Below are 22,569 nucleotides of genomic sequence, written 5' to 3'. Positions count from 1 at the left end.
TTGCTGCTTTTTGCAGAGCACATTTTGTTTGGAAAGCAGAAAATAACTACGTTTTCATCAGTTATTTATCTACGGGTCGCTACATTTCTCACAGATTCATGCTCATTTAAAATCAAATACTGACAGATAGCCGACTGTATGATTACATTTGTTTGAATGCAATGCATTAGTGAGAAAGTGATTGCGTTGGTGAATAAGTGTTACCTGTTTAAAATGTGCTTTCACCCCGCCCGATCCAGCGCCCCATCTCATGAAAGTGCGTAGGCTATCTATATTTTATTTCTCGTGGGCATAGCCTACGATACGCACTTAATGGCAAGAACGCACTTCACACCCATCCTAACCAAGGGGTTTAGTGTGCGTCATTTGCACGCACAAACAATTTTTTGGCATATAATAATAGGCACGAGAAATAAAATGTGTGCTATAGATTCGCACTTTCATGAGATCGTGGTGCCCGCTCATATTCAGTACAGGCTTGATAACTATAACCTCCCGCAGCCACTCATGTCCATCGGCGTCATCATAACCCTCACATTTTTTTTCTGATTTGAGTGATCCATCTGTATCATGCTAGCGTAATGTGTTTAACACGTGAATCCTTACTAAAAATGCAGTTCTATAATGAGCCGTTGGCATGAATTGTCCTCGTGATAGAGCGGTAGTGGAGCGCGCTCGGAGCGAGTGAAAACCACGACGCTCCGACTTTTAAAAAATCCGCTCCGCGCTCCATTCAAAATCATGCCGCTCCACTCCTCGCTCCGCTCCCACTCCACTCCGCTCACATACTCTGGTTGGCAGGATCAGAGACGGGCTCTGGCAGGATCACTCTGATTTCGTTTTCAGCTTATGTTCAAAACAATCCCGTTTAAGCCACTGAATTAGTTTAGAATTAGAGCAGCACATGTTGTCCCTGAGCTCCGTAACGACATCTCTCATAAAGATTTGCGTCTTTAAATAGTAAAATAATTCTCCGAAAAACAGCTAGCCTCTTCGCTAACTAACACACAAAATACCATTGGAATGCTACTTCTGCCGCGTCACCGGAAGTTTCACCCACTTTATTTTTTACAGGAGCGCCCCTCGGAAACTTGTGGATACAGTACAGTAAAGCAAGGATATTTCATCAGCCTGCTCAATAAAAAGTTGAGTTGTCGCAACATTCATTTAGCTATTACTTACTCGGAAAAAATTCTTTCAAAACATCAGTCCCTGAGAGTACCTTGCATCTGTTCAGCCGGGAATGCTACTATCTCGTCATAGTGTGAACATTTGTAAGGTTTTTTTCCAGTGTGAATCTTCTCATGTTTTTTCAGAGCTGATGAATCAATTAATCTCTTGTCGCAGTGTGAACACTTACAGGTTTTTCTCCAGTGTGGGTCCTCTCATGTCTTTTCAGAGATGATGATCGACTGAATCTCTTGTCACAGTGTGAACACTCGTAAGGTTTTTCTCCAGTGTGGATCATCTCATGTTTTTTCAGAGATGATGAATCAATTAATCTCTTGTCGCAGTGTGAACACTTGTAAGGTTTTTCTCCAGTGTGGATCCTCTCATGTGTTTTCAGAGTTGATGAATGATTGAATCTCTTGTCACAGTGTGAACACTTGTAAGGTTTTTCTCCAGTGTGGATCTTCTCATGTTTTTTCAGAGTTGATGAATGATTGAATCTCTTGTCACAGTGTGAACACTTGTAAGGGGTTTCTCCAGTGTGGATCCTCTCATGTGTTATCAGAGTTCCTGACAGACTGAATCTCCTGTCACAGTGTGAACACTTGTAAGGTTTTTCTCCAGTGTGGATCTTCTCATGTTTTTTCAGAGCTGATGAGTCACTGAATCTCTTGTCACAGTGTGAACACTTGTAAGGTTTTTCTCCAGTGTGGATCATCTCATGTGTTTTCAGATGTCCTGACTGAATGAATCTCTTGTCACAGTGTGAACACTTGTAAGGTTTTTCTCCAGTGTGGATCCTCTCATGTGTTTTCAGAGATGATAAGTCACTGAATCTCTTGTCACAGTGTGAACACTTGTAAGGTTTTTCTCCAGTGTAGTCTCTCACACCAGTGTGTATTTTCTGATGTTTATGTAAATATGACAGCTGTGAAAAACTCTTTCCACACACAGAACATGAATGTGGCTTGTCCTCCATATGAATTCTCAGGTGTCTCTTCAGGTCTGATGCCCAGAGAAATGCTTTGCCACACTGATCACATGTGAACAACTCTCCGGTGTGGATCCTCATGTGAGCTTTAAGGTGTCCTAATTGACTGAAATTATTCCCACATTGTTTGCATGAGAACGGCTTCTCTCTTGTTATGGCTCTTGTTTTCTTTAAATATGTCTTTTTAGTCTTTGAGCGACTCAAAGTTTTTTCTCCAGGTTTGACATGATGTTCCTCCTTCACTTCTCTCAGTTCTTCTCTCTCCTCCTTCACTTCTTTCAGTTCTTCTCTCTCCTCCTTCACTTCTCTCAGTTCTTCTCTCTTCTCCACTTCTATCAGTTCTTCTCTCTCCTCCTTCACTTCTATCAGTTCTTCTCTCTCCTCCTCCACTTCTCTCAGTTCTTCTCTCTCCTCCTTCACTTCTATCAGTTCTTCTCTCTCCTCCTTCACTTCTATCAGTTCTTCTCTCTCCTCCTCCACTTCTCTCAGTTCTTCTCTCTCCTCCTTCACTTCTATCAGTTCTTCTCTCTCCTCCTTCACTTCTCTCAGTTCTTCTCTCTCCTCCTTCACTTCTATCAGTTCTTCTCTCTCCTCCTTCACTTCTATCAGTTCTTCTCTCTCCTCCTTCACTTCCATCAGTTCTTCTCTCTCCTCCTTCACTTCTCTCAGTTCTTCACTCTCCTCCTTCACTTCTCTCAGTTCTTCTCTCTCCTCCTTCACTTCCATCAGTTTTTCTCTCTCCTCCTTCACTTCTATCAGTTCTTCTCTCTCCTCCTTCACTTCTATCAGTTCTTCTCTCTCCTCCTTCACTTCCATCAGTTCTTCTCTCTCCTCCTTCACTTCTCTCAGTTCTTCACTCTCCTCCTTCACTTCTCTCAGTTCTTCTCTCTCCTCCTTCACTTCTATCAGTTCTTCTCTCTCCTCCTTCACTTCTATCAGTTCTTCTCTCTCCTCCTTCACTTCCATCTGGTCTGAAATGAAAAAAAAAATCAAATTTTCAAATGTTGTAAATAATCTATATAATTCAAAGAGATAAATATGAATGGAGATAAAAAAATATCCCAGAAGTAACAGACAACTGCTATAAACTACTAAAATAATTTATGTATTTTTATAAATGAATTATACATTGAAACTTCCCAAGAATGAGATACACTGATCTTCCAGTTATTATGTTGAACATTACAGACAAAAATCCCATGTTTCTGTATTGAGAACTATTAAAGTGTTAATTGCAGGTTACATTTTTTCACAAAGATAATACAATGTCCTTACTAAACAAAGAGAAGAACCGCCGTGTTTTTTTATATACCAAAATGGTGGGTATATTATGAAACGTTGGTACTTTATACTCCCCTCCCTTCCACTAGGCTGGGCGTGACGTAATAAAAGGGACTCCAAGCCAAGAGTTACAGTTAGTCTAACGGCAAGTCGGCTAACAATTCTATCGAAATGTTTTTAGATTAATTTTTCAGATTTACGTGTGCAAGTGAGTAACCTAATTTTGAAGTTTGTTGGTTAAATTTAGTTTGATTTAATTGGAACTGATTTGAAAACTGAAGTTTTCCCAAACTTGCAAACTTAAAGAGGCCGGCGGGTCCTCTGAATCTTGTGGGTCGCCAGCACTCGCCATACTCTTCCTAACTGCTGCTATCTCTGACTCACTCACTGGGCCGTTGACCTGACAAAAAACTACATAGGCGGAGCTACAGATTATGTGTCCCTAAAGAACCTGCATATCTAACAGTAGTTCTGAATTACATTAATTAATTTGCTCAGGAATTTTATTTATTTTATTCCGTATAACAGTTATGCTCAGTGTATATGCATGCGGTCCATCAAGAATTTGATGGTTTCCCACCTCCTCAGTCTCCCGGTCGTTCTCCATAGTCAAGCCACAAACAGAAGTATGGGTTGCTAGTAGGGTTGCCACCTGTGCCGGTTTTACCGGGATTGTCCTTCTTTTTAATAACCTGTCCCGGGAAATGAAAGCACTTTCCCGGGACACTGAATGTCCCGGTTTTCAAAAGGCTACGTGAATATGTATGTTCAAACTGTGTAGTGCCAATATGACATCATGACTTTTGCGTAAACATATCTCTACGCATTTTGAGCTATCCGTGTGTATCCGCGTGTATGTCTACGCCATTAACGTCCGAGTGATTCCGCGTGTCTGTACACGCCGTCAAATATTCGCGCGAAACGAAGCAAAATGTAGATCTACATCTGGGGAGCGATCTTTTTTTTTCCCTTGGATGGTAAAGGAACAGTCATAAATGCCATTAACCCCAGTGACGGGTAGGTTTAGGGACGGGGTTGAGGTTAGTCATATATTTATATATACAGTAATAACGTTAAGTCAACGGCGTTCATAAACACACTGAAAAGCGATTAAGCGAAAATGGAACTACGAATTGGCGTGTCATACACACGCTACTTCATGAGATCAGTCTGGTAGTGCTGGTAGCAGGGCTCCACATAAGCAATGGCCCGATGGCCCGGGGCCAGTAAAAGAGTATGCGGGCTAGTTGATTGGCCAGTCACTTGCCCGCGCGGGCCAGTAACTGGCGATCAGCTAAACATACAGCAAACGTCATACACAATGTGGCACGAAGAGTGTCAATGTTAAAATGCCAAAGAACTTTAGAAGACCGATAAACTCGGACGTTATTGTTATTGCTGTCGCTGGAGAAATACATGTAGGCTATCATTTATTATTGCTATAAAAAATTAACCATCTCGCTGAGTCGCCAGCCATGTCTAGGCCTATATATAATACAATTAAACCATTTGTCTGTGATGCATTTTGCTATTCGCGCAGTCCAGAAGAGGGAGAGAGAGAGAGATAGCTCATGCGGTGCCACAGCGCGCACAACACCTGACGGAGGACAGAACTAAACATTCAAGTTATGATTACACTTTAGATCTGTGATATAATAATATGATTTTATTTTAGATTTCAGCTTCCAAAGATTATAGAATATATTTGAGGTAAAACCATTAAAACCTGCATTCTGTCTAGCGCAACGTCCTTACCATCACAGCAGTACAGTAGCACGCTGCCATTTCTCCTTAACTCAAACTTTAATACAGAATCAGCACGATCGGTGATTGTTGTAAAATGCAGTCATTTCTGTTGCTAAATTGCGGGGTGCGTTTAATAATAAAAAGAGCTATTAAAAGCACAAAAAGCGCAAGAGATGCTGTTCCCGATGCGGCGCGCGCTCCGAAACAGACCGCAGCGAGATAAGTATATACTTTGGGCTTCATGTGCGCGTCTAAACGACCAAATGTACACAACAATGTGTCAAAATGACTGGCTTGGAGATTCACTTAATCAGTTTATATCTAAAATGGATGCAGTTATGGAAATAGTTGGGAGAAAATGGTGCATCAGTAGTAGACTTACATCTGCATTCGTTCTTAAAGGGGAAGCAGTCTAATATGCGGACGATTGCGACATTACTGCGAATCAAACAACTAAAGGCAAAAAGAAAATCACCCACTGCTCTTGAATGAATAACTTTAGCTTTAATAAGTAAGATGAGGAGACTGAGGGAAAAAGACAGAGAGTGATCGAGATGAGGAGAGAGCAGGTATTGACAAATAATCTACTGGACGCTGAAATTAGGTTATTTTTGCATGTCTCCAGGGTCTCTCTCTTAATTCCTGAACTTCCTTCACTGTTTTGATTAATCCTAATGTATATAATAAATACAGTTTAATGGAAAAGTGCTTTTCCTTTTATTTCTTTCAGGGCCAGTCAAAATATAGAAGGGGCCAGCAAAACTCTGATCTACTGGCCCCGGGGGCCAGTGGGGATTTTTTTCTTATGTTGAGCCCTGCTGGTAGACTTGTCGTGACTGTTTTCCAAAGATGGCGCCGCCTGTATACACGAAGTGAACTGTCTTTATAAAGTATCTTCTTATTAAACGGTCTGTTTACAAAGTTCTCAATGCTTCGTTTTGCATGTATGTTTGAGTCCCCAATATGTTACTGTGTTAGTGTGGGGCTATTTTGAGCCTTGTTAGTGGTATAAACTAGCGATTTCTTTGTACTTAGTAAATGCCCCCATTACTAGCATTATACGCTAAAAAGTTTTTAGAGATAAAACTCTTTACATTCGATTATCATGAAAACAAATCTCAAAGAACGATTGACTAGGTACCGATGTTTTATTAGACCAAAGGTTCATTTTGCACCGGAGTTCTCCTTTAAAATACACAATACACTGGCATATTTTGATTAATATTTTGACACCATCAGATTGATATTTAAATTACATTAAAATCTTTCTAAAACGTTTGAATTATTAAGGCCCGTTCGAGAAACAAAAGATCAATTGAATTTTACTGCGAGAAAGAACACAAATGTTTGCAGTAAAGCAGAATAGATTGTACATTTTGAAATTATTATTATTTGTTATACACGTCTGTAAAAATTTGCACAGTTTAGGTCAACGTTCTGATAACATTGTTAACAAATTGTAAACCATATATAAAATACATGTAAAATAAAGCTATTTAGTTTGACTTGATGTTGACAATTGATATGAAACTTTACTGACCATTTTTTGGAAGAAAAAAAAACGACTTCTGCAGCCATTTCATAGTTTATCTGTTTATCTAAAAGTTATTATATGCTTGAATGTTTCTAACATGAATGTTCTTCAGCATCATGAATGAATGAATGAATGAATGAAGAATAAACACCAACCTCTTTGTTCTTCAGGACCTTCAGTGTCTTTCATTCTGCAGGGTTCTGGATCACTCATGTTCTCACTGTCCTCTTTAATAAACTCAGTCTTTGCAGATTTCAGCTCTTCCTGATGCTCTGATGATCGTCTTTACTTGTAGATGATGGGAATTTACAGCATTTATTGGAGAATGACAGTGGGAGGAGCTTCAATAATGATGTGATCTGCCAAAATTTCAAAAAAAGTTACTGAATTTGTTTTTAATCTCACAGACAACAGATTAAAATAATTCTTCCAAATTTAAATAATGATAAGAAAATGAAACAAGCTACATTATAAGCTACATAAAATAAGCTACATTATAGTAACCAACAAATTCTCACAGTCTGTTCACACTAATGACATGAGTTAAGTGTCAATTTACAGGAGATCTGAAGACATCAGCATAATAAATGAGGTGAAAACAGGAACTATTGTCATGAAATAAAGAGTGTTTTCAGCAGATCTGTTAATATTGATGATCCTCAGACTATCAACACTCATTCAACAAGACATTCAGGATCATCAGCAGATCATCTCACTTTATTCCGAGTGTTTACTGTTAGAAACAAATTATTTGAGTTAGGATATGAAAAGCCTGTAAAACTGCTCTAGTGAAAGGCAATACTGTTATTTTTCACAATATAAAATGGATAAATCATCAATAACAGAAGAAAAGGTTTTATTAAAATATATATTTACTAACCTCTACAGGCAAATAACTATAGTTTGACTTTATAATATCTATTAATTGCAATTAATTCAATCATTAACATGTTACAGATTTGTAAATGGACAATGATAATAAAACTCTTAAAAAATTACGCTGTTTCCTGTCAGTCTTCATTAATATTTGGGTCAGTGATAAACAAGGTTTGTCAAGATGAGAAATTCTAAGATTTTATTTAAGTTATCTCTAAATGTAATTTTTTTTATTTGGTTTTTCAATATTTTTCAGGACATGCTGACAACACCAACATAGCATAGCAAGGGTTTTGCTTAACCATTTACAGTTTTCTAATGATGAAAATGTTAAATAATTTTTATTTTATCTTCTGTGATGGTGAAAAAGCCACATCACATCAACTATATGTAATCTGCCAAAGATAAATGTAGACAAAGAAGTAAACATGAAAATGGCAACAGCAACACTTCCAAATCAATTTCCCTCACAGATCTCAAACTTTGCCTTGACACAGTTACAGTTCTCACTCCAAACATCGAGACAATCACTCAAACGAACACACACTCGCTCATGTCTGAATGAACTCCACATATTCTCCTCAGACTCGCTGCTGCTGCACTAAATGTGTATTTCAGGAGGAAGACGCCAGAAAAGACACTCAAGTATCGCTGTGATCGATGAAAACAATAAATGAGTCTGTCGCTTAATCAATAGTATAAAGTGTGTGATGGGTATGTAAATATGAGAAATACCGTGAACTGCTCTCCTCACCTCAGAAGACTCGACGCTGAAAATTCAATGAGGGAAGAGACGGCGCGAACGGTGACGTCATCGGCATCCGAAGCACGGGCGCACATTGCGCGCGAACGGGACAAATCTTCTTCTTTCGAAGTTTTATGGCAGTTGGCAATGCAGCTAAAATGCCCATTTACCGCTACCAACTGGACAGGAGTGTTAAGCGTTAACCGAGTGAAGATCTATTAAACTACATTCTGTTAGCCAATGCTGTTTCCCTTATATAATCTCTCCATTTTTTTTTCCTTTTTATATCCTGCCTGGACGCTGACTTTCTATTTACTCACTAAAGCTGAATAGGAGTCTGAGCAAATCTCGCTATATTCAACGTTTTCCATTCATTGAAGTGCCATTAAAATCCCAAGTTAGGTCTACATCTGTTCAAATAAATTAACCCTCTGGGATCTAAGGTGTTTTTGGGGTCCTTGAGATGTTTTGACATGTCCTGACATTTGTGCTTTTTCAGTTGCTTATAAAAGCTATTTCTTTCATAAAAAATTTCATATACCATATTCTAAAATGGTAATAAATTAATTGTATACAAAATTATAAAACATAACTTCATTTAAAATGCATGAAGAGTCCTGAACATGGTAGCTATAATTTGATGCAACTGGTATCGGTCGATTCTGAAAAATATGGTATCTGTCCATCCCTATTTGATACTGGATATCAAGGGTGAATCTGTTAATAATGTAGACAGACAGCAATCTCATTCAAGGTCAGTCATGTGTGGGTAAAATATAATGTATACACCATTTAAAAGCTCTATGGAGAAATTAACAACTTGGAAAGCTTCATGGCTTTCATAACTAAATAATTCCTGATTCAAACAGAAAATAAAGATGGACAAAAACAACAAGGTGTTGATATGGAGTAATGTGTTTAATCAATTATTACATGAAGCAAATACAAACATTAAGTAAAAGTGAATGAGACAGATCTCTCTCTTTACCGACTTATAAGAGCCAAAGCATCTCAAGAGAAGAAGAGAAGTGTCCAGTTTCAAGGTAACACAATAAGGTTCATTAGTTAACATGAATTAAGAATGAACAATACTTCTAAAGCATTTAATAATCTCAGTTAATATCGATTAATAGTACATTATTAAAATCTAAAGTTGTATTTGTTAACAATAGTTAATGCTGTGAACCAAAATGAACAATGACTTATAAAGTAACAAATGCATAGCTCATTGTTAGTTAATATATTAACTAATGTTAACTAATGAGTGTTAATGATTTGCATGGAAGAGTAGAAGTAGAATAGAAAATAAGATGTTCTAATGAAAATCAAACAACGAAGAATGAGTAAATAATGAATATAAGATTCATGTCTCTCTTAAAAGTGGTATGGCCTCTTTTCCAGTGTGTGTTTCAGTTCATCTTCTGTAGAAAAAGGACTTCCTGCACTGAAACTAACACCCCAGTGTCTATTCTGCTGTAATGCTACTAATGAATCTTGATCACAGTTAAATTGGCACTGATCACAGTTAAATGGTCTTTCTCCAGAATGAGAAGAAGACGTGATTTCAGAGAGAAAGCCTGAGCCGCTTCTTCCCAGTGTGAACTCTCATGTGAGTCTTCAGACTTGATGAACACGCAAAGCATTTTTTACACTGAGGGCAGGAGACGGATGTTTGGCTTCTGTTTTCCTTTCTTGTTCACGTCCATCAGGTCTAAAAGACAAATTAAATCAAGTGAGATTTCAAATGAGAGACAAAGTAAACAAATATATGTAAGGCCTGCATGAATATGACGAAAATCATAATTGTCATTATTAAGTACGATGAACACAATTTACATTGAACCTACACTTACTTAAAGGATTAATAGGAACACCTGTTCAATTTCTCGTTATTGCAATTATCTAATCAACCAATCACATGGCAGTTGCCCCAATGCATTTAGGGGTGTGGTCCTGGTCAAGACAATCTCCTGAACTCCAAACTGAATGTCAGAATGGGAAAGAAAGGTGATTTAAGCAATTTTGAGCGTGGCATAGTTATTGGTGTCTGAGTATTTCACAATCTGCTCAGTTACTGGGATTTTCACGCACAACCATTTCTAGGGTTTACAAAGAATGGTGTGAAAAGGGAAAAACATCCAGTATGCGGCAGTCCTGTGGGCGAAAATGCCTTGTTGATGCTAGAGGTCAGAGGAGAATGGGCCGACTGATTCAAGCTGATAGAAGAGAAACTTTGACTGAAATAACCACTCGTTACAACCGAGGTATTCAGCAAAGCATTTGTGAAGAAGACACAACACACACAACCTTGAGGTGGATGGGCTACAACAGCAGAAGACCCCACCGGGTACCACTCATCTCCACTACAAATAGGAAAAAGAGGCCACAATTCGCAAGAGCTCACCAAAATTGGACAGTTGAAGACTGGAAAAATGTTGCCTGGTCTGATGAGTCTCGATTCAGATGGTAGACTCAGAATTTGTCGTAAACAGAATGAGAACATGGATCCATCATGCCTTGTTACCACTGTGCAGGCTGCTGGTGGTGGTGTAATGGTGTGGGGGATGTTTTCTTGGCACACTTTGCTCCTTAGTGCCAATTGGGCATCGATTAAAGGCCACGGCCTACCTGAGCATTGTTTCTGACCATGTCCATCCCTTTATGGCCACCATGTACCCAGCAGGAAAATGCACCATGTCACAAAGCTCGACTCATTTCAAATTGGTTTCTTGAACATGACAATGAGTTGACTGTACTAAAATGGCCGCCACAGTCACCAGATCTCAACCCAATAGAGGATCTTTGGGATGTGGTGGAACGGGAGCTTCGTGCCCTGGATGTGCATCCCACAAATCTCCATCAACTGCAAGATGCTATCCTATTAATATGGGCCGACATTTCTAAAAAATGCTTTCAGCACCTTGTTGAATCAATGCCACATAGAATTCAGGCAGTCTTGAAGGTGATAGGGGACAAACACAGAATTAGTATGGAGTTCGTAATAATCCTTTAGGTGAGTGTGTATATATATTAGGGGTGTAACGATACATGTATTCGTATTAAACTTTCGTGTATGTGTGAGGGATAGGCTGTCCTCGATAATGTCAAATCGCACATTGTTAAAACAACAATTACGATATTATCGCAGACGATATATATCACACACCCATGAGGGGTCGTACACACTAGGACGAATATCGACGCACGTTATTCGTCAGCATTCGTTCTTTATTTTCCAACACCAACGAGACCAGCAGGTCTACATTCATCTTGCCTTGCACCTTCCTCGTCTTATTTCTTCCCGGCAGTGTAGACGCTACTTGGCGTATTTCTTCGCCGCTACGTATGTGTGCTCAGGAAGACAGTTTTATGTTTGAGCGGCGCCCCCAATTGTGTTTTACTGTAACTTCAGAAGCTCCAGACACGTGAGCAAAAGCTCCAATCTCATTGGTCGGATAGTTTTTGATGCGGCGCGTCAAACCAAAAAAACGAACCAGAGGCGTTTTTTTTTTTTAAATGACGCTTTTACGCGTGTTGGTGTGCACACTCACATTGGTGCCCTTTGTTTAGTCATGAGGCGTTAAACGTCGGTGTGAACAGGATGCTTGTAGTTTCTTTTGCACTTTAATGGAATCAAAATGCTCCACATGAAACTTTGGTCTTCCGACCTTTTCCCAATTTATTTTGATTAGTATGTACGAGGGAAAAAGCAAAACAGTTTGAAGACGGCCTTGTTTATACTTTTGTCTGGCTCCGCAGAGGGAGAGTGTGTGTTCTCTCAGTTTAACATGAACATACACCCTGTCACAAGCACAGCAGTTCATCTACATTACTCAGCGATCGAATAAGACTTTGGCGTGAAAAAAAATGCTTTGGCGGTCACCACTCTTATTGCAAACAGCATAATTTTTATTGGTTAATAAGATACTAAATACTCCTTTGCTCAAATCGCTTTGATGTCATGAAACAGATGTGTAGGACGCCATGCTATGGTGCCCGATAAAGGACAAAAGGGACTAGGGATGCACCGATACCGATACCGGTATCTGGTATCGGCCTCGATACCACATTTTCTAAAGTACTCGTACTCGTTAAAAGTCCCCCGATACCGGGGACCGATACCATGTTCTGAGAAATGGGTTAATCACAGGCGCCGAGTGCCCACCCCCAGGCTCCGGCTGCAGCTCAGAGCGGGGAGATGGGGAGACATGTCAGCCGTGTGGAACAGTGATGCGCGGGTCAATGTATAAACAACCCGCACACTACCAATGTTTTCAACTACCCGCCCGCTACTCGGACCGCAAAAAAGTAAGAAAATATTGTACCCGACCCTCTTCCTGACCGTATTTTTTAAAAGTAGTACATGCTCATCGTAGCGTCATTGGGCCATAGACGTGTAACAACACAGCATCGCAAGAAGACGTAGCCTACATATAACAAAGCGGGCACTTTGGTCATCATCTTTCATTATTTCGGTAAATGTCTCCCACACTTACACTTTCTATTTGTGTATTTGCGGAGCTTCCACTCCCCAGTCTTCACCTTTTCTCTTGCCGCCTCCATCTCTCTGCAGACTAGTGATCATAGACATGGCCGGTTTGTGAACGAATCGGTTCTTTTTAATGAACCGGTCGAACCAGTACGCTAAATCGAACTGAATCATTCGCATCAGTTCACGTCTTGCGTCAGTGCTGATCCACAAGTTACTACAGTTACTCACTTTCAGACATGCCTGACAGTCCCTCCGAGTTGAAATAAACCAATATCCCGAATTATATTTTACTCCAGTAACTCTAACAGTTCACTGAACTGAGACATGTTGTTGCCACAGCTGAGAGAAGTGATAAGCACGAGCAGCTGATACTGCGCATCCGCGTAGTAACGAATGATGCGCAGTAAGTAATAAATTCGGCCTATATATTTCATAGAAAATTGTTTCTAGTACTATATAAATACAAAGGTTTAATTGGCATCTTTTTCCAAACGACCTGAGCGACCGCGACCCGAATATCATTAAAAATATTTTTGGATGACCCGTAACTGGCCGCGGGTGACCGCGGCGCAGGCACCCGCTCATTTTGGATCAACCCGTGCATCACTGGTGTGGAACAATTTCAAAGTGAATGGCTTTGGATTAGGAGAATAAGTTTACTTGTAGTCGCCAAGTTACTTATAGTCAGTTGAATGTCTGTTGGGGGACCAAATAGGCTAAATAAAGTGTTATCAGATATTAAGCTGATCGTACTAATACTCTAGTCTACTAATACTCTAATGACAGTTAGTTGACATATAATTGAAAAGTTACTTATAGTTAGTAAAGTGGACTATCGAAATAAAGTGTTACCCAAGTAATTTAATCAAGGACCTAAAAACCCGTATATAAAAATATTTAAATCATGTTTTTTTTATTTTTTATTAAGTACTCGGTATCGGCGAGTACTGAAATGCAAGAACTCGTACTCGTACTCGTTTTCCAAAAAAGTGGTATCGGTGCATCCCTAAAAGGGACAGTTGTGAGCTCACAGTCTGTATATCCTATGGCTGGGACTTGGTGCAGGAGCATCGATAAGAGGAATCGTTAACGTCGAGGGCATATAATATCGAAGGTTCATAAAACTTAGAACAGTTCTCGAGTGGAACCAGTTTTCAATTCCCATCCCTACTGGAGACTGTAAGCTGGATCACAAACAGTTGGTACTGATCTCTATCGCTCATTATGGCTGATAAGAAACTATAGAGTCTGTTTCTCAACACATAAAATTAACCACTCACTGTGATTTCAGACTGTGATTGTTTTTCATATGAGTGAATAAAGATGATAACTGAACAAACCTTAGCATGGATCATCTTCATGTGCAGCTTCAGGGGACTTTTTAAAGCAAAACTCATTCCACACTGATCACAAGTGTGCAGCTTCTCTCCGCTGTGGGTCTTCTCATGTACTTTTAGATTTGATGGCCAATTGAATCTCTTGTCACAGTTTGAACACTTGTAAGGTTTTTCTCCAGTGTGGATCATCTCATGTGTTTTCAGAGATGATGACTCACAGAATCTCTTGTCACAGTGTGAACACTTGTAAGGTTTTTCTCCAGTGTGGATCCTCACGTGTGTTTTCAGAGCTGATGACTGATTGAATCTCTTGTCACAGTGTGAACACTTGTAAGGTTTTTCTCCAGTGTGAATCCTCTCGTGTATTTTCAGATTTGCTGACACACTGAATCTCTTGTCACAGTGTGAACACTCGTAAGGTTTTTCTCCAGTGTGAATTATCTGGTGCAGTTTTAAACATTGTTCTGTAGTAAAAGTCTTCTCACACTCAAAGCACATATAAACTCTTACACCAGTGTGAGTTCTTTGATGTAGTTGTAAATTATGCCGCAGTGAAAATCTCTTTCCACATTCAGAACATGAATGCGGCTTCTCCTCCGTATGAACCATCAGGTGTGCCTTCAGGTTTGATGCCCTACGAAATGCTTTTCCACACTGATCACATGCGAATGATTTCTCTCCAGTGTGGATCCTCATGTGAACATCAAGGTGTACTGATTGCGCGAAACTCTTCCCACACTGATAACATGTGTGAGGCTTTTCTCCAGTGTGGATCATCATGTGTCGACTAAGATTTCCTTTTAGTGTGAAACTCTTCCCGCACTGATCACATGTGTGAGGCTTCTCTCCAGTATGAACTCTCACGTGCTGCTGAAGACTACCTTTGTTTTTGAAACTCTTCCCACACTGATCACATGTGTGAGGCTTTTCTCCAGTGTGGATCATCATGTGTCGACTAAGATGAGGTTGTGCTGTGAAACTCTTCCCACACTGATCACATGTGAATGGCCTCTCTCCAGTGTGGATCCTCATGTGCTGCTCAAGACTAACTTTGTCTCTAGTGTGGATCCTCATGTGAATCTCTAGATTATCTTTCCTTGGGAAACTTTTCCCGCACTGATCACATGAGAACAGCTTCTGTCCAGTATGAACTATCATGTGACGGTCAAGATTACGTGTGTTTAAGAAACTCTTTCCACACTGAGTGCAGGTTGTAGATTTCTTGGCTCTTCTTCTCTTTAAAACTTTATTTTTAGTCTTTGAGCGACTCAAAGGTTTTTCTGCAGGTTGGACATGATGTTTCTCCTCCATTTCACTCAGTTCTTCTCTCTCCTCCTTTACTTCACCCAGTTCTTCACTCTCTTCCTTCACTTTCATCAGGTCTGAAATGAAAGAAAATGTTTTAATTTTCAGCATATCAAAATAATTTAAAGAGAGAGATATAAAGTGAAAGGACGTAAAGGTTGATTTCACATGCTATTTATAGCTCATACCTTCATGAAACATTATTTACAGCAGATTCTTACGATTAAAATATAATCTATTGCAGCGGTTTTCAATAGGTGTGGTGCGACACGCCAAGAAAAATAAAAATAAACTAGGATACAGCTCTATTGATATTGGTAATTGTGCGTTTATTAGATTTAAAAAATGCATAGTTTCCTTGTCCCAAGTCAACAGAAGTCAGCATTAAGGGAGGAGACAGGACCCAGCGAAAAGAAAAAAAAAGAAAAAATGATCCTGAGAATTTAAAGTTAGGATTCACCTGGTCGGGTCCGAGACAGCACCTGTATGCAAAACTTCGGCGTCACATTGAAACTAAGCACAAGAATCTAGTGAACAAACCCGTTGAGTTTTTTGAGAGGAAGTCATAGAAAACATAATATTGTTTGGCACTATTAACATTGTAGCGCATCAACATTAATAATATACAATAATATGTATTTAAGGGGCCAGAAGGCCAATTAACTGAAAAGGAATTATTCATTGATTTCTAGGGAATCTTAAAAGAATCACTTATACGGCCGAGCAAATGACTCGTTTAACGTTCATTTGAACGGGCCGTACCCAGACAGCAAACTGACATTGAATCAACGTGGAAACGACGTCTCTCATGACATCGAAACAACGTTGGCATTGTTTTGCTCATCGAATTAACGTTGAACCGACGTCGGACGCGGCATTCTTCAAAGCTAAATGAAAATCGAAAATTGGTTTGCTTTAATAACGTTGAAACAACGTTGATTTCAACTTGTTTTTCCGTTAGTTTTGAAAGAATGACGCGTCTGTTCAACGTTAATTCGATGAGCAAAACAATGTCAGATCAACGTTGTTTCGATGTCATGTTTCCACGTTGATTCAATGTCAGTTTGCTATCTGGGTCACTATAACCTTTGCAGCGGATATAAATATCCAATCTATAGAGAAACACAATTTATTATTTCGTCTTCCCCCATTTCAAGTCAAGTGTATATTCAGTCCAGTCCAGGGTCACTTCACTCTCTGCACATTTACCAACGGAACCAACCAACCCTGCTACGTAGGCTGTGACGTCACTGCAATATGGCGACTCGCTAGCTACAGAGCTAGCTAGAAATTACGAAAATACTTTTGTCATATCTGTGGTTTTAACTACTTTTTAAAAATGACATTTTAGGCAAAGTGATTTTTTTCTAATATATGTAGCTACTATGTAGCCAAAACATAGACGTTTCATTTCCCCTTTAAGTCACATGTTCTCTAGACTCGCAACTATGGAAACAAAGATGCTAACATCCTGTCACGCGCAAATAGACCCGCCCTCCTCTGACTCAGATTGGCCTTGAACCTGATGGTATTAAACAAACCAACAATGGCAGCGAGTATTACAGTGGAGTGAAAAGCAAAACAGAAATATAGAAGGCATTTTTATTTTTTTATAACAGAAACATGAAACGTACACAAAAATGGTGCTGTGGGACAAAGTGAGACTAGCCACATATCAAATGCCATGTATGTAGATATTATGTTTATAGTGGATCAACGCAAATAACACAATAGATGTTTTGGAACTTTTGATATTTATTGCCCCTCAACAGGCCACAACTGGGCAAAATTAAATTAAGCTTGTTAAGCAATATACCATTAGAGAAGGCTACTTTTGGGTTAGCTGGGCTCATCGACATACCTGTCTCTCGTTGACTGACTGGCTTGTGTTGTTCCTTGTGTGTCCTGTCCTGTCCGACTATGCGTTTTGATGGGGTCGTCAGCAATTTATGATCGCTAGCCGTTAGTGATGACGGGTCGATCGCGAATGAGCGTTAGTGATGATGGATCGACTCGTTTGCGAATGAGCGTAGCCGTTAGTGATGATGGGTCGTTCGCGAATGAGCGTTAGTGATGATGGATCGACTCGTTCGCGAATTAGCTTTTGATGGGTCGTTTGAGATTCGCGAATGAGCCGACTCTAAGAGTCTGGCTCGCTTATCTAAAGAGCCGACTCTATTTTATTTTTTTTGTACAAATTTATCCTATAGAAATTAAATAATTATGTAATAAAAATTTAAATATTATAGTCAAAGTCATTTAAAGAGCCGTTTGTGAGCCAAAAGAGCCGGCTCTTTTCAGTGAGCTGAGTCAAAAGAGCCAAATTCACATCACTACTATGCATGCTTTCGAACACCCGCCCAACTCTACTTGATTGGCTTACAATGACATTTTACTCTACCTCAGCCAATCGTCAGCATTTAAGCGCTTGTCTCGTGCTCTGCTCGCTCAGAGATCTAGTTGGTCTGAAAAAAAAAAACAGCTTCATCAGTTATAGTAACACGCCACATTTCTTGGCAGTAACGGTAACAGCGTTATTAAGATCAATTCGATTACTCGTTACTGAAAAAAATAACGCCGTTATTCCCATCACTGATCTGGACCTGTCGGTGATTCACAATCCTGCTGTGTGATTGTGTTCTGACTAGGGTTGCCAACCGCTCCGTATAATACGGAATCGTTCCGTATTTGTCACATAAATGACTTAATTCCGTATTGAACTGACACGGAACGCACTTTGTTCCGTATTTTTGAGAATCAGTTCAGTGCAAATCCATGACAGACACATCTTCTAATATATCTCAGACAGACTATGAATGAAGACCTCACCAGTTGAGCCACTCCACTCGTGGTCGAGTAGTTTTACCGCAAATTAGTTAAAATATCCTCTAATCTAGAGCGATCTTGCCTGCGAGTTTGAGCTTCTAATGGCGCGGACGCAAAACCAGGACTGGAGTCCAAGCACATTCCTCTGCACTCTAAGCGTTCTGTTATCACTCTGATTTCGTCCACTACGGGTTTTCCAGTCTCACTCACAGGAAAAACTGTTCCACGTTCAATTGATTTTAAAAGATAATTTTGTTTTACTGACTGCCCCACCCGCAAGATTTTTTTTTTTTTACATTTTAAGGTTAAATGCATCAGTCTAGTCAAAATTAAGAGCTTCAAACCATGAACTGCTCGTTAAACAAAGTATTAATTTTTACTAGGACAATAAAGAGGGCTCAAACATCTTTTTAGTTATGAGAGTCTAAGTCTACTACATTACATTATCAATGGTGTTTTATGTTTTAATGTAATAATGATTTATATAATTATTCCTATGACGTACAATCCATATAGCCTATATAGGCTACTATATAAATGAAAATTAATATTTCAAAAGTATATTTTAATCAACATTACACTATAATATAGAAAAATTAAAATACTTTTGTCCTATTTCTACACTTAAAATAAACCCTTGAGCTTTTATTTAGGAGAAAACAGATAGCCATGCTGATCGCGTGATTAATTCAACTAAAAAAATATATAAACTAAATAAATCCATGGTTCATTGTTGGCAAAATGATCATGATAGCCTTCATATCTAGAATATGTGGTATAGTCATTGATTAGGCATACTTTGCTAATCTTTAAATTAATATAGACCTAATAAGTGATTATAATATGCTATATGAATTCTACCCACTAAACCCACTTTTGGGTTTTTTTGAAAACCAAAAATTAAACTGTACCATTTCATAGGCTATGTTTCTAACATGAATGTTCTCCAGCATCATGTATGAATGAAGAATAAACACCAACCTCTTTGTTCTTCAGGATCTTCAGTGTGTTTCATTCTGCAGGGTTCTGGATCACTCATGTTCTCACTGTCCTCTTTAATAAACTCAGTCTTTACAGATTTCAGCTCATCCTGATGCTCTGATGATCGTCTACACTTGTAGCTGAGGGGAATATTTCAGCATTTATTGGATAATTACAGTGGGAGGAGCTTCTCTGATGATGAATTACAATGGGAGGAGCTTCAATGATGATGAATTACAGTGTGTGAGGAGCTGGTCTAGCAAAATCAAAAATATACATTAGTTACTGAGTTTGTTTTTATGCTCATGGACAACGGAATCTTAAGTGTAAAATAATCAATGTATAGCCTAGACAATGGTAAGAAAAACAGTAAGCAAAAACATAAGTAGCCTAAATCTACAGATTTGTCACCAACAAATCCCCTCAGTCTGCCGACGCCAATGAAATGAGCTTTAAGTGTCAGAAGATGTGAACATCAGCATACTAAATGAGGTGAAAACAGGAACTATTGTCATGAAATAAAGAGTGTTTTCAGCAGATCTGTTAATATTGACGATCCTCAGACTATCAACAATCATTCAACAAGACATTCAGGATCATCAGCAGATCATCTCACTTTATTCTGAGTGTTTACTGTTAGAAACATTAATTTGAGTCAATATGACAAATGAAATTACTCATATGACTAGTGTCATATGACACTATTGAAATATTACTGGAAAAACAGCTGTATTAGAAGACAGTACTGTTATTTGTTACAATATTACACATATAAATAAAGTTAAAAAATTAATAACTGCATCATTGCAATAGATAACGTGTTGCAGTTGTGCAGAAATGATCACAACACCTTAATTAAAACAAAGAGTAACTTAGCTACCACAAAATAATATTGTTTGCTATATCAAACTGTATCGATGATTATCTAGGCTAGTATTTATGTAAAATGCCTCGCGTGGCTCCCTATTGGCTCAATGTATTATTTACAGTTTTTAAGTTTTTAAATCAGGATCTTTTCCGTTGCTAAAGTTGTGAAAATAGTAAATAAAACAGCAGCAGCGACACATAAGATCGTTTCCCCTCACATATCTCAAAATTTACCTCACTCAAACGAACACACACTCGCTCTGGTCTGAATGAACTCCACATATTCTCCTCAGGCTCGCTGCTGCTGCACTAAATGTGTACTTCAGGAGGAAGACGCCAGAAAAGACGCAAAAGTATCGCTGTGATCGATGAAAACAATACAGAAATGAGTCTGTCGCTTAATCAAACTGTATAAGTGTGTGTGATGGGTGTGTAAATATGAGAAATACCGAGAACTGCTCTCCTCACCGAAGACTCAACGCTGAAACTCTTCCAGTTAAAGTGTGATTGCGTCACAGCGGCGCGACGAATGTTGTCCCAATTCAATACTGATTCAAAACCATATTTTTTTTAACAAATTTTGAACACTTGTGCAACGGAACAGCAGAGATTGATCGCGTCAGTCACTCTCTGATTTTCTACACTAAATAAGATATAAAGCACTATTCTGCCTCTTTTCATAAAAAAAAAAAACAACTTGGCTACACAAATGTGCTTACCTAGCTTTATTAACAACACAATATACACAACCTTTTTGTTTAAAAATATGAAACATTATAATGTTATATATAACTGATGTTTAACAGAATATTTTATTTTATTATAAATCTAGGCCTACATTAAGTTTAAAGAATGTATGTATAATAAAATAAAATATTATATATATATATATATATATATATATATATATATATATATATATATATATATATATATATATATATATATATATAATGAAACGACACAACCCTGTCTCTTATTATTGGTGTCAGTTTTAAAGATCAATAAGCCATTATAAAAGCATAAATAGCCAAAAATATGAAATTGCATGCAAATTAACTTATAATTAAAACTTATTTAAAACGTATAATTAAAAACATTGATAAAAACCACACAGAACACTAAAAAATAGCATTTTACCATGAAATATTGTGATTAAAATCATTCAGAAATCAGATTTTTCTTGCATTGTTGTGTGACTTTATATCCAAACTGCTTTAAAAATGAAAAAAGAAAAAACATTTGATCTAATATTTTAGATAAAATACACATTTTAGTCCCAATGCTAAAAAACAATAACTTTTGAAACTCAATCCTGTTACTTTCAGTCCTGTTACTATTTTTTTTTTTCATTTTCTAAAAAATAAAATGAAACCACTATTTTTATCAGTTTTGTTTGGCCCATAATTTATACAATTATTTAATGACTCAATTCTTAAAAAATAAATAAGCTTGAGACTTCGGTCGTCTTTAAAATGTAAAAATGCCTTTGCGTTTTTTTTTTTTGTTTTTTTTATCAAAATACCCCTTGCTTTAATAGTGATTTTATTTTATTTTTATTTATTTTTTTTGAACATATACACACATAAACACTTTCTTGTGGGGAAAACAAAGGAATTAATTGACATGCTTCTAAACTTGCTTTTTAAATGACACATGATTTTCAGTAACAGGACTGAGAAAACATGCGTCCATATATTTATGTTTGAAACAATGATTATGTGGACTGAAATGTGTATTACTGTAATGAAAGCATGATATCAGGTTTTGAAGCTCTTTTACACGTGTTATCATTTTGGATTTATTTACTAAGACTTGTGAAAATAGTAACAAAGCGAATACAGTTATCTTAAACGTATAATAAAAATATTTAGATAAATTAGCACACTATGACATTCTAAAAAAAAAAAAAAACTTTTATTTATTTTAGTATTGCTGAAGCTCTGTCTGAAATGTAAATTGAGGATAACAACAAAAGTGCTCCCTCTGTGCCCACATCTCTAATCTTCTTTCCAATAACAATGGCCAAATGTTTAAGGTGATAACATCTCTTTGAAGCCCCCTAATCAAGATGGTTCTCGAATACCCGCTGTCACTCCCACACTATAGGTGATAAACGTGACTCTGTGATACTTTTAAGATTTTAAGGAATTGATTCTATGATAAATAAGCTCTTTTAAGTGAAGGAACATTTCAATATATATATATTGGAGTGGAAGTTGGATCGGAGCAGACTATAATTTCTTACAAGTTTGAGAGACCCAAGTCTGACTGTGCTGATCCTAGGTCCAGGTCCACTTCCCTACATATTCAATAAGGGACAAAAAGTAGCCTATTTGATTCACTGCCAATTTTGCAGGTTTTCCCACTTGCGTAGAAGTCTGTCATTTTTAGCATAGGGTTAGGGTTAAACAACAA

At 38.1% G+C, this 22,569-nt stretch overlaps 1 protein-coding gene and 1 pseudogene across 9 annotated transcripts; both read right to left on the bottom strand.

Annotated features, from left to right (window-relative positions):
- Positions 1-903: 903 nt before the first annotated feature.
- Positions 904-8,543, bottom strand: LOC148981870 (uncharacterized; annotated as a pseudogene). Its single transcript, XR_016155283.1, has 3 exons — positions 8,353-8,543; positions 6,878-7,081; positions 904-3,132 (listed from the first exon to the last, which is right to left on the bottom strand). The product of XR_016155283.1 is annotated as an uncharacterized LOC148981870 (transcript).
- A 689-nt stretch (positions 8,544-9,232) lies between these two features.
- Positions 9,233-20,681, bottom strand: LOC148981869 (uncharacterized). Of its 8 annotated transcripts, none has more exons than XM_089129124.1 (5): positions 20,601-20,663; positions 20,386-20,510; positions 19,285-19,540; positions 14,176-15,554; positions 9,234-10,054 (listed from the first exon to the last, which is right to left on the bottom strand). In XM_089129124.1, exons 3-5 carry the CDS (start codon positions 19,340-19,342, stop codon positions 10,049-10,051), a joined length of 1,443 nt encoding a protein of 480 aa, XP_088985250.1. In that variant the 5' UTR covers positions 19,343-19,540; positions 20,386-20,510; positions 20,601-20,663; the 3' UTR covers positions 9,234-10,048. The 8 variants fall into 8 exon arrangements, with proteins under 8 accessions (XP_088985257.1, XP_088985250.1, XP_088985254.1 ...); XM_089129128.1 differs by having other exon boundaries at positions 19,285-19,424; XM_089129127.1 differs by lacking the exon at positions 20,386-20,510 and having other exon boundaries at positions 20,620-20,681.
- Between the last annotated feature and the right edge of the window lie 1,888 nt (positions 20,682-22,569).

This window comes from Pimephales promelas, chromosome 3 (assembly GCF_988280905.1).
Source record: "Pimephales promelas chromosome 3, fPimPro1.hap1.1, whole genome shotgun sequence".
In the NCBI taxonomy this organism is placed as follows: domain Eukaryota; kingdom Metazoa; phylum Chordata; class Actinopteri; order Cypriniformes; family Leuciscidae; genus Pimephales; species Pimephales promelas.
This window is presented reverse-complemented; position numbering and strand designations above follow the sequence as displayed.

Coding starts and splice junctions, on each gene's coding strand:
- LOC148981869 (XM_089129127.1), bottom strand. CDS start 19,342: ATGAGTGATCCAGAACCCTGCAGAATGAAACACACTGAAGATCCTGAA. Junction 15,555..19,284: donor AGATCCTGAAGAACAAAGAG/GTTGGTGTTTAT, acceptor CTTTCATTTCAG/ACCTGATGAAAGTGAAGGAA.